The following is a 13,791-nucleotide window of genomic DNA, read 5'->3' as shown; positions in this document are numbered from 1 at the left end:
TGGGGCTTGAAGCCCCAAGGACAACCCTTTCCAGGCCACGGGAAGCGGCCTTTTGCTGCTTCCCGCGGCCTGGAAAAGCAGCGGATTGGGGCTTCAGGGCTGCCACTGTGGCAAATGAGGCCCCAATCCATCGGGGAAAGGGGCGGGTACAGGCTGCCCCAAAGGGGCGGTCTGTAAACTGCCTTTGCTGTTTTTACTGTTTTGCTTTGAGCCATGGAGGCAGCTAGATATCCCAAGTTATCCAACACCAATTACACCACTTGGGCTTCGTATACAGAGGCACTGCTTATCCATGAGGGTCTTTGGCATATGGTGGATGGTGGACTTACTGAAGGTACAATTGACCAGGATATGAGGGCACAAGCTACTATCTTATTGACTCTTGAGCCAACCAGATTAACCATGTCCGAGAAAAGAGAAGACCAAATGATGGCAGAGTTGGTGTCAGCACACGTCTTGGAAGAGAGCCAGTGACGGAGGTTTGAGGCAGCATGAAGCTGGCTTCTGGGCAGCTTCAGAGCATACGGTGTCAAAACGCTGCACTCTGAAGCCACACAGACAGTGGTGCAAGGGGGCAATCTGTTTCACTCCAGAGATTGTTTGTCTCTACTTGGCCATGGAAACCCAGCAGGTGATCTTTGGTAAGTCACACTGTCTCAGCCTCTCTCTGAACAAATCTTGCCAAGAAAACCTCATGATAGGTTCACCTTAGGATCACCATAAATCAGAAATTGCTTGAGGGCACACATCAACAACAGCAACAACTGTGTACCAGAGATGCCCACTGTTCTTAAAATTTTTGATGGTGCCACAGTATTTGTTCATTCAAAGGAAAAAGGATTCAGATAATGATTGAGCTGTCTTATTTGCAAATGTATCTATCAAAATGACACAATACAATGATTTATAGGCACTGTAAATGAGTACTTGCCAAGTGCTTTTCAAATTATTTGTCTCTTAACTGCAACAGTGATTTTCAGCACTTCAGAGTTGGGGTGTGGAGGAGAGGCTGTTCACTCAGAACCCGTGAGCATTCTTGGGATCATAATAAAAGTTGTTTGCATGTAACAGTTTCTCCAGACACACATTTCAAAAGCCCCCAACTCCAACACCATTTGCCAAGGATTGGGAGCTGTAGACTTTGGGAGTGAGAATGGTTGAGGGTGAAGCCCCCACTTAGTTTGGGGATGGAAGATGTCATTTCTTTTGCCCCAGAGCCCAGTCACAGAAGCTGCTACTTATTTAGTTTAGGGCAAAAGGGGCCCACGTCTACTTTAAACCTTCTGACTGCTGCCAAAGGAACTCTCCAGACACCCTGAGCCACAATGTACGTTTTCTTAGGTACAAAAACAACAACACAGGATTAATCAGGACTGAACTTTCGTAACTGGGAGACTTAGGGGTAGAAGAGCCTATTTTCAAATGAGCAGAGTTGATCTGCTGCAATCCTAAGCTCACTTTCTGATACAAGGGAATACAACTTCTGCTCCCCATAACCCTTCACCATGGGCTATGTGGGTTGGACTCAACGGAGTCACAGTCCAATAACATTTGGAAACCTGCAAGTTCTCCACCACTGTTCTAACAAGAAGCCACTTTGAGTCCCACTTTTGGGAGAAACATCTGAGATAAAACCAATAAATAACCTTAAATAAGTCCTATTGAAACATGCATACAATTGCTCTATTAATCACTGACAGAAAACTTTAGGGATTTGTTGGTATTCCTACAGAACTCCTTCAGATGATGACTCATTAAAAATAATAACAAAGGGTTACTCAGTGCCACACATCCCCAAAGAAGGCACAACACATACTAATTACAATGTTTTAACATGGAGGACAAGCACCTCCAGAGGCATCTTGTTGTGTGTGTGTGGGGAGCAAAATCTCAGTGATGAGCTGGGGCTGAAATGAAGTGGCAGAAGTAATAATTATACAGATTGCTTCTGTCTTCTTTACCAAGTTTGGTCTGGTTCAAACCAAGTTTGAAGAAAATTGTAAAGGTCATCACGGAGGGAAAAATCTCACAATTTTTTGCTTCATTTAGTGATGCTACTGGAAAATGAACATTTTTCCCTTGGGCATCTTCTCTCCCAACTGCTTTCCAGTTAAGTTGACTCCAGATTCCTTAAATACCATTGTATACTTTATTACTTGTGGCTGTGTGTGGAGAGGCATATTCAAAAATACCTATGTGATGAAAGGGCCCATACAGACAGGCCAAAATAAAGCTGCTTCAGGTCACTTTGGAGGTATGCTGTTTAAATGATGCATACGTCCAAAGAGTCTGGAAGCCGCACCAAAGCCATGCTCCACTCTTTAGGACGCAGGCTTCATTTAAATAGCATACCTCCAAAGTGACCCGAAGCAGTTTTATTTTGGCCTTTCTGTATGGGGCCAAAAATAATGTTCAAGTCTTTCTTCTTTCTCTATCCTTCTTAAGGACTTTCTCTTCTAAGCAACATGAATATTGGACCCAGTGGCCTTTCTCTTCTTCCCAAGTAAAGATGAGTTTGAATATTCTGATACCACTTTTACTGTAGTACTTCTTTAACCAGACATTTAATAATAATGGAATAATGAATAGACTCCATCCTTTTGAGAGTGAATATTCACACTGTTCAAATGAGAAAGACTGCACCCATACCTTTCCTTCCCCACCAAACATTACAGTCCCTATTGCTATCTTAAGCTCTTGACTAAGAAGCTGGATGATGTACCACAAATTATGCAGTTGAGTTTCCCACAGTTAGGGAAATCTTAGGGGTCAGCACACCTGGACTGCAACAGATGAGCCTCACCCTGGGAAAACCACCTTCATGATCATAGTATCTCCCCTGCCAAGTAAGTATGTTACTAAGGGTTATGAATGCAGGTCCTCTCCCTTCATAGGATTCAGCTGAGGAGAATAGCTTGGACTAAAGAAACATATCTTTAGTTACATTGAAATCAGATCATCCTCCCAGGACCTGTTAAACTTGATTTTGGATTTCCCCCCTCCCCTTTCTTTCATGTAAAACACAACAGGATTTTCAGTAGAATTTCACAAGTGGTTCCTGCCACAAAATGTTTCAATAGTGCTCCTGTTTGGGGAGCCAATCAGCCAGACAAATATAGTCAGCCCTCTGTATTCACAGATTCTTTTTCCATGGATTCAGCCATCCATGGCTTGAAAATACTTTTGTTCTCCTTCTTTCTAAGTGTCCACTTGTGGGTGACCATCCTATCAGAACTCCATCGGTGAGTTCACTGTTAGAGGAAGGGATGGTAGTGGTGATGCAGATGGATTGCATCCATAGTGTGGTTTCTCAAGTCCCAGTGAATTCCCTGCACATCTCTTCTGCCACTTTTCTCTGCTTAAACTTTAGCAATCACATGTCTCACTTTCTAGAACTTTGAACAGTTCTGCCATTGTTTTTTGTACTTAGTATTTGAAGGACAATGTCTCAGCTGGGGTTAGTAGAAATACTGGATTAATGTCAGTGCTAAGCAAACTGTGGAATAACTGTGAACCATAATATGATAGTGTTATTTGACTGTACAGGACATAGCTTTCCTTCTCAGCAGCACATGTATGTTGAGTATCATCACAATATGCCGGCTAATTCAGCTAGATGTTTCCACCTCTGCAAGAGGAAATGCTGCTCTGCTGTGAAATTACCCGTCTCAACTTGTTGTGTGCCTTCATTTTGTTTTTGACTTATGGTGACTCTAAAATGAACCTATCGCAGGGGTTTCTTGGAAAGATTTGTTCAGAGGATGTTTGTCTTTATTTTCTTCTGAGGCTGAGAGAAAGTGACTTGACCAAGGTCACCCAATGGGTTTCCATGGCCAAGTGGGGATTTAAACCTTGGTCTCCAGAGTCATAATCTAGTGCCCAAACCACCACACCACTCTGGCTCTCATTCTTTATGTCAACTAGAACCCATTAATGAGAATGGATTGAGCCCTAGATAAACTCTAAAGACTACATGCCTTCCTAATAATGGAAGCTGTTTTGCAGCATATCTTGGCTCTAAATCCAATGTTGCATCCTTTTCAGCCTCTCCATAATTCAGAACATGGGTGATGTTGTGCTGTCACACGGGGGAAAAGAAGACGCCATGCCATCATCTCATACTGCTGTGATGTTCATTTTGTTCCATTCAGATCAGGAGTGGAAAAGGTGAAACCCATGGACCCATAGTGTCAGTAGTGCTCTCCAAGGCCTCCCACCCCTACTGGAAGTTGCCTACTCTGGTAGAGATTAACCTGGCTTTGACACTAGTAGTGTTGATTATAAAAAAAATGGTGTGCATTTATTTATTTATAAAAATGTCTACTCTCCTTTGCTGTCCTTTTCTTCAAGATGGGAAAGCCTAGAATTGGTGCAGTTTGGCATGCTGCATGTATCTGAAGAGCTCCACATGTTGACGCACCTATTTCTACTCATCTCCAAAATAAAGGAGACCTTTTCACCCAACTGCATCTTGACAAAAGCCTCTGACCATGTTACACAAAACAACTCAGCCACTGATTTCTATTAGGGCAGCTGGGGATATTCCTGGCACTTGCTGTCTGTTGCAATACATACTGATGACTTAAAAGTAGGATGGCCAATCTATGGCCAGAATAATATGCAGCGCTCATCTTAATTTCATAAAGTCCCTAAAATTGGACAGAGAGGTTGACTTGGCATAGAAAGTGAGAGAGAAGGGAATGGGGAAGAGAAGAAAACAATCTCATGTTGCAATGTTGCTAGCTCCTTCCATTTTTGGATCTAGCCGCTCCCACCCACTTTCAGATCTGGCCTTGTCCACCACCATCATATGACGCCCCAACAAGTCACTCCCAAGAATGAATCCCCAAAAGTGGCCGACATTAGGGAAAAATAAAAGAAATGAAGTTTCCCCACCCCTGTCTTACAGGTTTCGGGCCAAGAACCAAACCTTCTACAAAACTATTTAAAGAGGATGCTAGTTGGCTTAATACATTGCAATCTGTGTTTTATTTATCATATACAAGCAGGAGGTTTCAAAAGACACTCTGCTATTTCTACATAGCACATCCTTCCACATGGATAATAAACTAGTGTTATATACAAACATGGAGTCACCATCATACACAAGTTTGGACTAGAAAAATAGTGGGCTTTTCCCTTCCAGAAGTTGGGTTAGGTTTTGTTTTTATTAATTTGTTTAACTCAGGAGGATCATTTGGCACATTGTACAGCCACAAATAATCAAAACTGACAATTGAATTGAGGACCATTGTTAATGAGGGATATTTATTTGTTTGTAAATGGCAAGTAAACACCTTAATTGACAAAAAACTGAAGACATTTGGGAATATGAAGTGAGTTTTCCTTCTTTTAAATGAAAATTCACAGTGAGGTGGAGACACTTGTTTGCTGCAGGTCAGAATTAGGATTGTTGTTCAATCATTATTTTGAAATATAGTGTGGCATCGGTTCCAAGGTGTCTTTCGGAAACCTGGGCAAGAACAGAAGCATACTGCTGTGGATTTTCCAATCAAACTCTGCACTATTGTCAGTCACTCTGTGGGGAATGGATAGGAGCAAATGTCTGATTTGCTAAAGTAGGCACAACACTTCTCTGTGCCCATTAATCCTATTCATTTAGAGAATGACATTCTGTTATGCCTTAAGCAGCATAGTGAAGGTAGTGATTGTTCACTACTATATGTAATCAAAAAAAGCTTGTGAGCCACAACACTACATGGAGAATAGCTACAGCATTCCCCTCAACATAATGACCCGGAGATGTGTTGGACTACAGTTCCCACTATAACCCAGCCAGCACAGTGGTTGAGGATGATGAGAGTTGTAGGCTAATACATCTGGATGGCACCAAGCTGGGGAAGGCAGGAAGTCCCAGATGAAACATTCTGGCACAGAAGATCTGGTCTCATGGAATCAATACAACTATTGATGGAATACACCTAGAATGACTGGAGAATGGCAACAACATCCATAGGTCTCTCCACTCTGCCACCCCTCACCATCCATGTTTCAAGCACTCATACTGGTATGGCCTGGCCTTATCAGGCTGTCTTGTTTCAGATCCATTTTTGTTCATTTCCCAAGAAGCCCAAGGTGACATGTGTGTTCAACAAGCAGCCCTATCTGTTCCTGATCATCCAAGGTGCAGGTACCAGCAGTAATATCTGAGCTGGCATGGTACTTGCTGCCTGCATAATAGGAGGCATGGCTGAGCTCAAGTATTAAGGCTGGGGAATATGTGAACCTTCTAATGTCATTGGACTGAAACTCCCTAATGACAGTGCAGCATCTGTACAGTCATACATTCCCCATCCTTGCTTTTTAAAACAAAAATTTAGTCCATTTCCTATGCTAGACATAACTGAGTGTGTAAAAACTGCCACTTACAAAGCAATCTGTTTTCACTCCCTCAGCCAATGCTACCTTTCTGTATTCCTTTGCTGCTTTTATTTTTCAGTTCATACAGTTAGTTAATAAACAAGCTGGTTTGGGTTATTATACGGTTGACCCACTATTTGTGATAAAGTATGACATTTGGGCCAGATATTATTCTCACCGAGGAGAGCAATAATTTTCAACATCCCTCCCTCCAAAAAATTTTCAGAACAGCTCTTGGGAGCTCAGTGGCTGCAATTGAGAAAACGTGCAACTTTGCAGCCTCAAATCATCCCACAAGTTGTTCTAAACCAGCCTTCCCTGGCTTGATGCTTCTAATGGCCAGGCTGTGTGGGGATGAAGGGGATGAGCCATAATCCAACATAGCTGAAGCACACCAGGCTTTGGAAGGCTGTTCTACAACAATACAGATATAATGATTTTGGTCTCCATGGTGAATATAACATCTAGGTTGGTACTGTTTTAAGGGTTCAGGTGGCAGAACTGCTTGGGATACATTGTTTTAATTATAAAAGGGCATCTCCCCAAAATAGATTAGAAGGGCTATGCATGTCAGCTTCCAACCCATGAAATCCCATGTGCTGACATTGCTTCATCCTCTGTTCTCTTCTTTCACCCATCCATAACACAATCGGTATCCTTAGTGGATGGGCCAGTATAGACTATGCTATCTGTGTCGGAAGATGCATGCACTGACTGTTCTCTCCCTTTGTTCATTTCACAGCTTCCAGTTTACAGAAGTCAGCCTTTGTGATGGAAAACATCCTTTATTGAAAACACTTGCCATCCTAGGATGAAGGGTATAGACCCCAGTTCAGCAAGGGTCCATGTTTGATTCTCTAATTATATTTCTCTATTAAAATGAAGAAAAAGAGCAGGGATTCCCAACCACTCACATGCACAACTGGCCTTCCCAGCTGGGAGAATGAGTAGCATGGGTGGGAAAGAATCCTGTTGTTATATCTACTCATTGAGTGGACATAAAAATGAGATTCACTCATTGGAAAAGGAAAGCATTGGGAAATATAGCAGCACAAGGGAGAATCTGTACATATGGCAAGGGTGTGATGGCCTATGGGAACAGGATTCCCAGGGAGCCTCTGTGAGCCAGATTACGATCCTCCATGAGCCTGATAAACCCAGAGGTTCCACTTTCCTGCTCTGCTTCAAGCCTTGTGGAGGAAAACAGCCACAAGACAGCTAATGGCAGGCATTTGCAATGTGAAGATATTCAAACACAAGCATGGAAAGTATGCCATGGGCTGATCTCTTTGGAACTGGGTTGTCAGTGGTGAGCATCAAGACCCACATCCCATACCAATACTATAATAATGCCTATTTTCCTGTATGTATCTTTGGCCTACAAGTGCTTGTAGAAAAAAATCAGAATAATTCTTTTTTAATAAAACGTCTTTTTGAGTAGATGGACAAGCTTCATAATGTATCGCTCAAGGTGTCCTTAAAATGAAATCCACACTTCCATGCAGTGCTCACACCAGGCCATAGCCTGACAGGATGGAACAGAACTGTGAAGACCGACTGGTGAAGTAGGCCAGCAAGCAGAGTTGAAAAAGGGGTATATGAGTGGAATTTTGAATAGTCTAGTGAGTAGGGGGTCATTCAAAGGAATGAAAACAATGAACAAACACAGAGAGAGAGGCTGTATCTCACTCCTCTGCCTCCACTTCCCCACCCAACAAAGACCTCCTTCCAGGGTGTTGCCGCTTCTCTTCTCCCTTGCTAACGTTATCTAGCAACTCTAGCAGCAAGCTGCCTTTGCTGCATTCCAAGGAATCCTGCAGGTCACAGGGGGCAATGTAGTCTGGACTCTCTGAACTCAGGTACCTCTTGCCTGGATGCTGCCGCTTCTCTGGATTCTGCTCATCTTCCTCTAGCTCCTCATCCCAACTTCGCTTGCCAGGGTGCTGTCGCTTGCTATATGCCAGATATCGCTTGCCTGGATGCTGCCTTTTAGATAATTCATTCAAATAAGCTAGTTGGCTGTTTGGAGTGTTGAGATATTGTTCCCACAGGGACCTTCTGCCTGGATGCTGCCTCTTCTGCAGTTCTGAGTAGAGATCAAAATTGCCATCTTCTTCTCTCTTCCCAGGATGCTGTCTCTTTTCCAGAGTGTACAGATCTCTCTTCCCAGGATGCTGCCTTTTGGAGATCGAGTCCAGCTGGGGAGTATTTAAATCTGCCCAATAAAAGGAACAACATTAACACACATTGTTAATGACATTCGGAGCCAATGTGACACAGTGGTTTGTGTGTTGGACTCTGGGAGTGTGTGTTTCTGTTCCTTCAATTCAGCTGTTGACTTATGGTGATCCCATGGATGTCGTCTTAAATAAGGAGTACTCAAAAGTCATTGCTTTCCTCTGAAATAAGGTTACTTCAGCACCTGCTATTCTCTGGCAGAATACCTTCTAAGTACTGACCAAGCCTGATGCTGCTAAGTTTCCCAGATGGGATTTGATGCCTTTGAGTAGAGATCAAGGTTCAGATCCCTTGGAAATCCATTGAGTGATCCTGGATAAGCCACATTCTGTCAGCTAAGAGGAAAGAAGCAACAAACTCCTTTGAATAAATCTTGCCAACAAAACCCTAGGGTATGTTCTCCCTAAGTCAGAGTTAACTTAAAGGCACATGGCAACAACAAGAAGAGCATTTTTGAACACCAACCTTGTTGCTGTTTGTAAGTCATAATGTGGTGTAGAGGCATTTTCTTTCTCCTGTCCCAGAGCTTTATTGCAACCCTTGCTTTTTGCTCTCAGATTTCACCATATGTCATGCACATGAAATTTTGTCAGGAACCTCTTCTTATCTCCATCCCATCCTACACTTCCTAGTAGTGTAATCCTATATCCAGATTTACTTGAAAACAAGTCCCACTGTATTGAAAGAGGCCTATTTCCCAATAAGAATACATAGGATTGCAGTTGTATTGCCCAATTTGTTCTTACATCTAACAAGAAAAGAAGGAAAAGAATAGAAGGAGAATTGCATGCTTTTTGATTTTCGAAGGTTGAGAAACTGTATACACTGACAAGACTCATCTGCCCAATAGTAAGGCTACAACCCTGGAAACCATTGCTGGAGGGTAGATGCCATTTGCCTTTCACTACCTAGCCCACTGCCCTCAGGTACAGTTAAGGTTACTATCTGCTCTCTATGCTGGAGTCATATTGAACTTTCAGTCCAGTCAACTTCTATACATGGAACTGCAAGGGAACAGGTGCCTTCTTGCCTTTTGCTGCAGGAGGCAAAACCTCTAAAACCTAGAGTCATAGAGTTGAAAGGGGCCTCATGGGCCAACAGGTTCAACCCCACTGCTCAATGTAGGATCTCCAGCTAAAGCATCCCCAGCAGCTAGCTGTCCAGACATTTTTTGAAGACACCCAGAGAAAGAGACCCTACCACTTCTCTAGAGAATTGATTCCATTGCTGAACTGTCTCTTGGAACATTGCTCTTACTGCCAAGAAGTTCCTTCTAATGCTTAATTGAAATCTACTCTCCTGTAGTAAAAATGTACTCTCCTTCAAACCATTAGACCTGGCTCTACCCTCTGGGGCAGCAGAGAACAAGCCACCACTCTCCTCCTTCTGACAGCCCATGAAGTATTATTTAAAGAGTGTGATCATGTCACCCATCATTCTTCTCTTCACCAAGCTGAATATGTCCAGCTCCTTTAACCTTTCCTCATGTTTTGTTCTTTGTTACTCTTATTATCTTTGTTGCCTTTCTCTGAACCTGCTCCAACCTGTCTATATTCTTAAAATCAGGTGTCCACAACTGTATTTAGTAATCCAGATGAGGCCTTATCAGTGCAAAATATATTGTGACTATTACTTTCCACAACTTGGAAACTGTGCTTCTATTAATGAAACATAGAATTCACCTTCTTTGCTGCAGCATCTCACTGCTGGCTCATGTTCAATTTATGATCAACAATAATCCCAAGGTCCTTTTTGCATATAGTACTGCTGATCCATGGATTCCCCATCCTATACCTGTGCATTTGGTTTTTGTGACTGAAAATTAGAAATTTACATTTGTCTCAACTAAATTTTGATTTATTAATTGCACACCAGTTTTCTTTTTATCTAGGTTTTTTAAAAATAGAAACACATTTCTCCTTATTATCTTTGGATGCTGTAGAGCAGGAGGAAAGACCCTACAATTTACTAGCCTGCTGATCAACACTATATTTGGATAGTTGTCAGAAAAGTCCCAAGACTAGATAAAGACACTTTCTTAGAGACACTGAAGCAGAGTATGGATGGCCCTCTGTCAGAGGTGATGTAGTTGTATTCTGATAGGCAAAGTGGCCATGATGGATGGAAGATTCTGGGGTATGCAGTCTAAAAAGGTAATTTTTTCAAGGTCAGTATCCTGCACTTCAGATCCTACTCTCAACAAGGGTTTGAACTAGATGACTTCCAAGACCCCCCACAACTCTGTATTTTCTCAGACTGATTAACCTCTATTATTAAAAAGAGGGGAGGGGAGGAGAAGAGGATCTACTTTGATTTCTGCTAGAACCTCAAAATCAGCTCCAACCAGGCAGACCCCAATGCAAAATAGCAAGTCAAGAAGTGAAACTGATTATCTATTGTCTCTCTGTTGCAGACCTAACCCAGAGTCATCCATTGGTGTGATCTCCACACAGAAATCTACAGCCGTGTTACCACAGATCAGGGATTCTAAACATTAAATTGAGATCAAAAATATTGTTGAACTATTGGGAAATGGGGTCAATTCTCAATCTATCACAAATCTCTAAAAGACCTATCAGTAGATCCTGATCTACTTTCTGCAGAGCCTTTGTCGGAGAAACATAGGAAACTGCTTATACAGCATCAGACCATGGTCATCTAACTCATTCTCAGCTATCCTGACAGTGGTTCTCCAGCAGTTCAGATAATATCTTTCACAGTTGTACCAGAGACATTGGGTACTGAAGCTGGGAAATTCCAGTTATAAGATGCCTGTATTAAATGTACCATGAACAAGCTGAGAGGCCAGCCTTATACTGAACACATAAGGAAAGATTGGAAAATTTGCTTTAAGATTTAAGGAATAACAGTATGACTTGACCATAGCTTAGTAAATGAAGAAGGCATCTGTCCTGCAGCTGTCATTAATTTAATTAAATTACAATCCACTTGGAGGACCTTTCAAGGAAGAAAAGAGACATATAAACAATCAAACAACCTAAGAAGGGAGTGAATTTCAGCTGCTAAAGTCCCTGTCACACTACACAATTGTAGTACTTGATACCACTTTAACTGTCATTGCCACATCCTGTGGAATCCTGGGATTGTTAGATTGGTTGCTTCACTAGAGCTCTTTGGCAGAGAATCTGACCTGCCTGACAAAATGGCAAATTTCAGGATTCCATAGGATGCAGTATCAACGTGCTATAATTGTGTAGTATGGGATACTGAAATGAACATAAAATCCCCTGAGTTACACATACCTTTGTTGGGATCCTCTTCACCTTCTTCCAGTTTCCTGAAAACAGATCTCAAGATGATGCTCTCTGCCCTTTGGAAGATGTCACCCAGATGACTCTTTTCCTCATTCCCATCTCCTTCTGGAAATAGCTGTCCCAAGTTGCCACAGACGGTGGTGAGAGTCAGAGAGAAGAACAGAAGGAACAGCTGAGCAGATACCATTGTGGGACTGCAAGGATGACAGAGAACGGAACAAAATAGGTAAGAAATGCATTCTTAATAACTCAAGGAAACATGGTATGTTCATGGAATTAAATCCAAGCCCTTCTGTTATTATCCAGCTCTGCTGAAGTTCCCTGCGGAAATTATCATTTTGTTTCTTTTAATTTTCTGGACAGTCCCTCAGTTTGCATGAACATCTTCAAATGACTTCGGATGTTTGCCTCTGAGCAACGATGGGGGCTGAATCAGTGGGAAAATGCATGCTGATTTTGTTTTATTGTCCTCATTTCATGATGAAGATCTTTATCTCCCTTTCCTACTGTGTGTTTATGTGTCCACACACACAGACACACACACACCTTCACCCTAGTAGTAACCTGATTCTTTTCTTAACTGTCAAAAATCTAAAGCTACGGAAACTTCATTTCAAGGCACCAATTCAGATTTTGCTTCATATTGCATATACATGTTGGGAATACAAAAAAACAAGAATAAGTGTGTATATTTAAAACAGGGTTTCTGCAAAGAATTATATTATAGATTGCCTAAAATATATTCCATTTTGAAAGAGCTGTTTGAAACCACCATAGGTTTGTGAAGGTTTCATGAAAATTAGCCGATTGTCATTTTTGCTGAATTTTCTAATACTCTCAAAACATTTTGAAACATGGTTAAGAACTCTCTTGAAAACTTTGCTGTTTTAACATGCCTGAAATTTTACATTTTGGCTTCTGACTTAAAGGACATTTAGGCTAAAAAGAGAATCAGAATAGGACATTTTTTTTCAGTGTATTTGCCACACTTTTCCTCTTCTGATCACCTACATGACAAATGAGCAACCATAATTTTTAAGGGACTTTGAATTGATTTGGAGATGTTTTTCCAGCTATTCATTGGAGCTCACTTGTTTAAAAATGAATGTTTCACTAGTTAAAAGAAATGCACACCTTCCATTTAAAGTTTTACAAAGCAATTCCTCAGAACAGGCATCCCCCTCACCCCAGTAAATAGCATGATTTTATAACCATCAGGAGCATAGCTAAACAACAGTAGTATTTGAGCATACAGATGTGTGTGCTGCATCTTGATTTTAGTTGTTAATAAAGAAGGGGAAAGTTTGCTGCATCTTGATTTTAGTTGTTAATAAAGAAGGGGAAAGTTTTTAATGTAGGCAGACTTAGCATTGTAATCTAAATAGAATTACCTTGTCTCTTGGTGCTGTACTCCTTGGCTGAGGTTTCCAAAGGGATGCTTGAGCTCCCTATGTTTCTGTGCAGCTGTCAAACGCGTCTGAGCTTCAAAGTGGCTCTTCCCCCTTGGAGCACATGAGACATCCAACGCGAACTGCTGCTGAGTTCTCCTTTGTGGGTTAGTTCTTCTCTCCTTCTTATACCCTCCTGCCTCTGAAGAACCTATTATGCAAATCACTGTGAGGCAAATGTACACGATATGTTGTGTTTCCCCAGCCCCCCTCCTTTTCATTGATGTCAATGGTCTGAAATTTTGCGTGTATGTTAAAAACCTGAGAGTTGTGAGCTGACCTCAAAATACTTGAGGTTTTGGGGGAGGAGTGGGGAAATGTTCCAGAAAATAATATAACATGAGAAAGGTTTTGTCTTAATGTAAACTCAGCCGTTTCAGGTCAAGCAAGTGCTCTGCGTCAACTAAGAAGTGCATCATTCTTGCGATAAGGAAGGCAAAATAACACAT

The 13,791-nt window shown here is 41.8% G+C and overlaps 1 protein-coding gene and 1 pseudogene across 1 annotated transcript; both read right to left on the bottom strand.

Annotated features, from left to right (window-relative positions):
- Positions 1–2,715: 2,715 nt before the first annotated feature.
- Positions 2,716–2,854, bottom strand: LOC149321384 (U1 spliceosomal RNA; annotated as a pseudogene).
- A 2,118-nt stretch (positions 2,855–4,972) lies between these two features.
- TRH (thyrotropin releasing hormone) lies at positions 4,973–13,457 on the bottom strand. Its single transcript, XM_089520735.1, has 3 exons — positions 13,286–13,457; positions 11,883–12,088; positions 4,973–8,596 (listed from the first exon to the last, which is right to left on the bottom strand). The coding sequence occupies exons 2-3, from the start codon at positions 12,079–12,081 to the stop codon at positions 8,067–8,069; spliced, it is 729 nt and encodes a 242-aa protein (XP_089376861.1). The 5' UTR covers positions 12,082–12,088; positions 13,286–13,457; the 3' UTR covers positions 4,973–8,066.
- Positions 13,458–13,791: the final 334 nt, after the last annotated feature.

The sequence above is a fragment of the Sceloporus occidentalis genome, unplaced genomic scaffold (genome assembly GCF_023333645.1).
Source record: "Sceloporus occidentalis isolate IW3139 unplaced genomic scaffold, rSceOcc1.0.p SCAF_1, whole genome shotgun sequence".
Lineage (NCBI taxonomy): Eukaryota > Metazoa > Chordata > Lepidosauria > Squamata > Phrynosomatidae > Sceloporus > Sceloporus occidentalis.
This window is presented reverse-complemented; position numbering and strand designations above follow the sequence as displayed.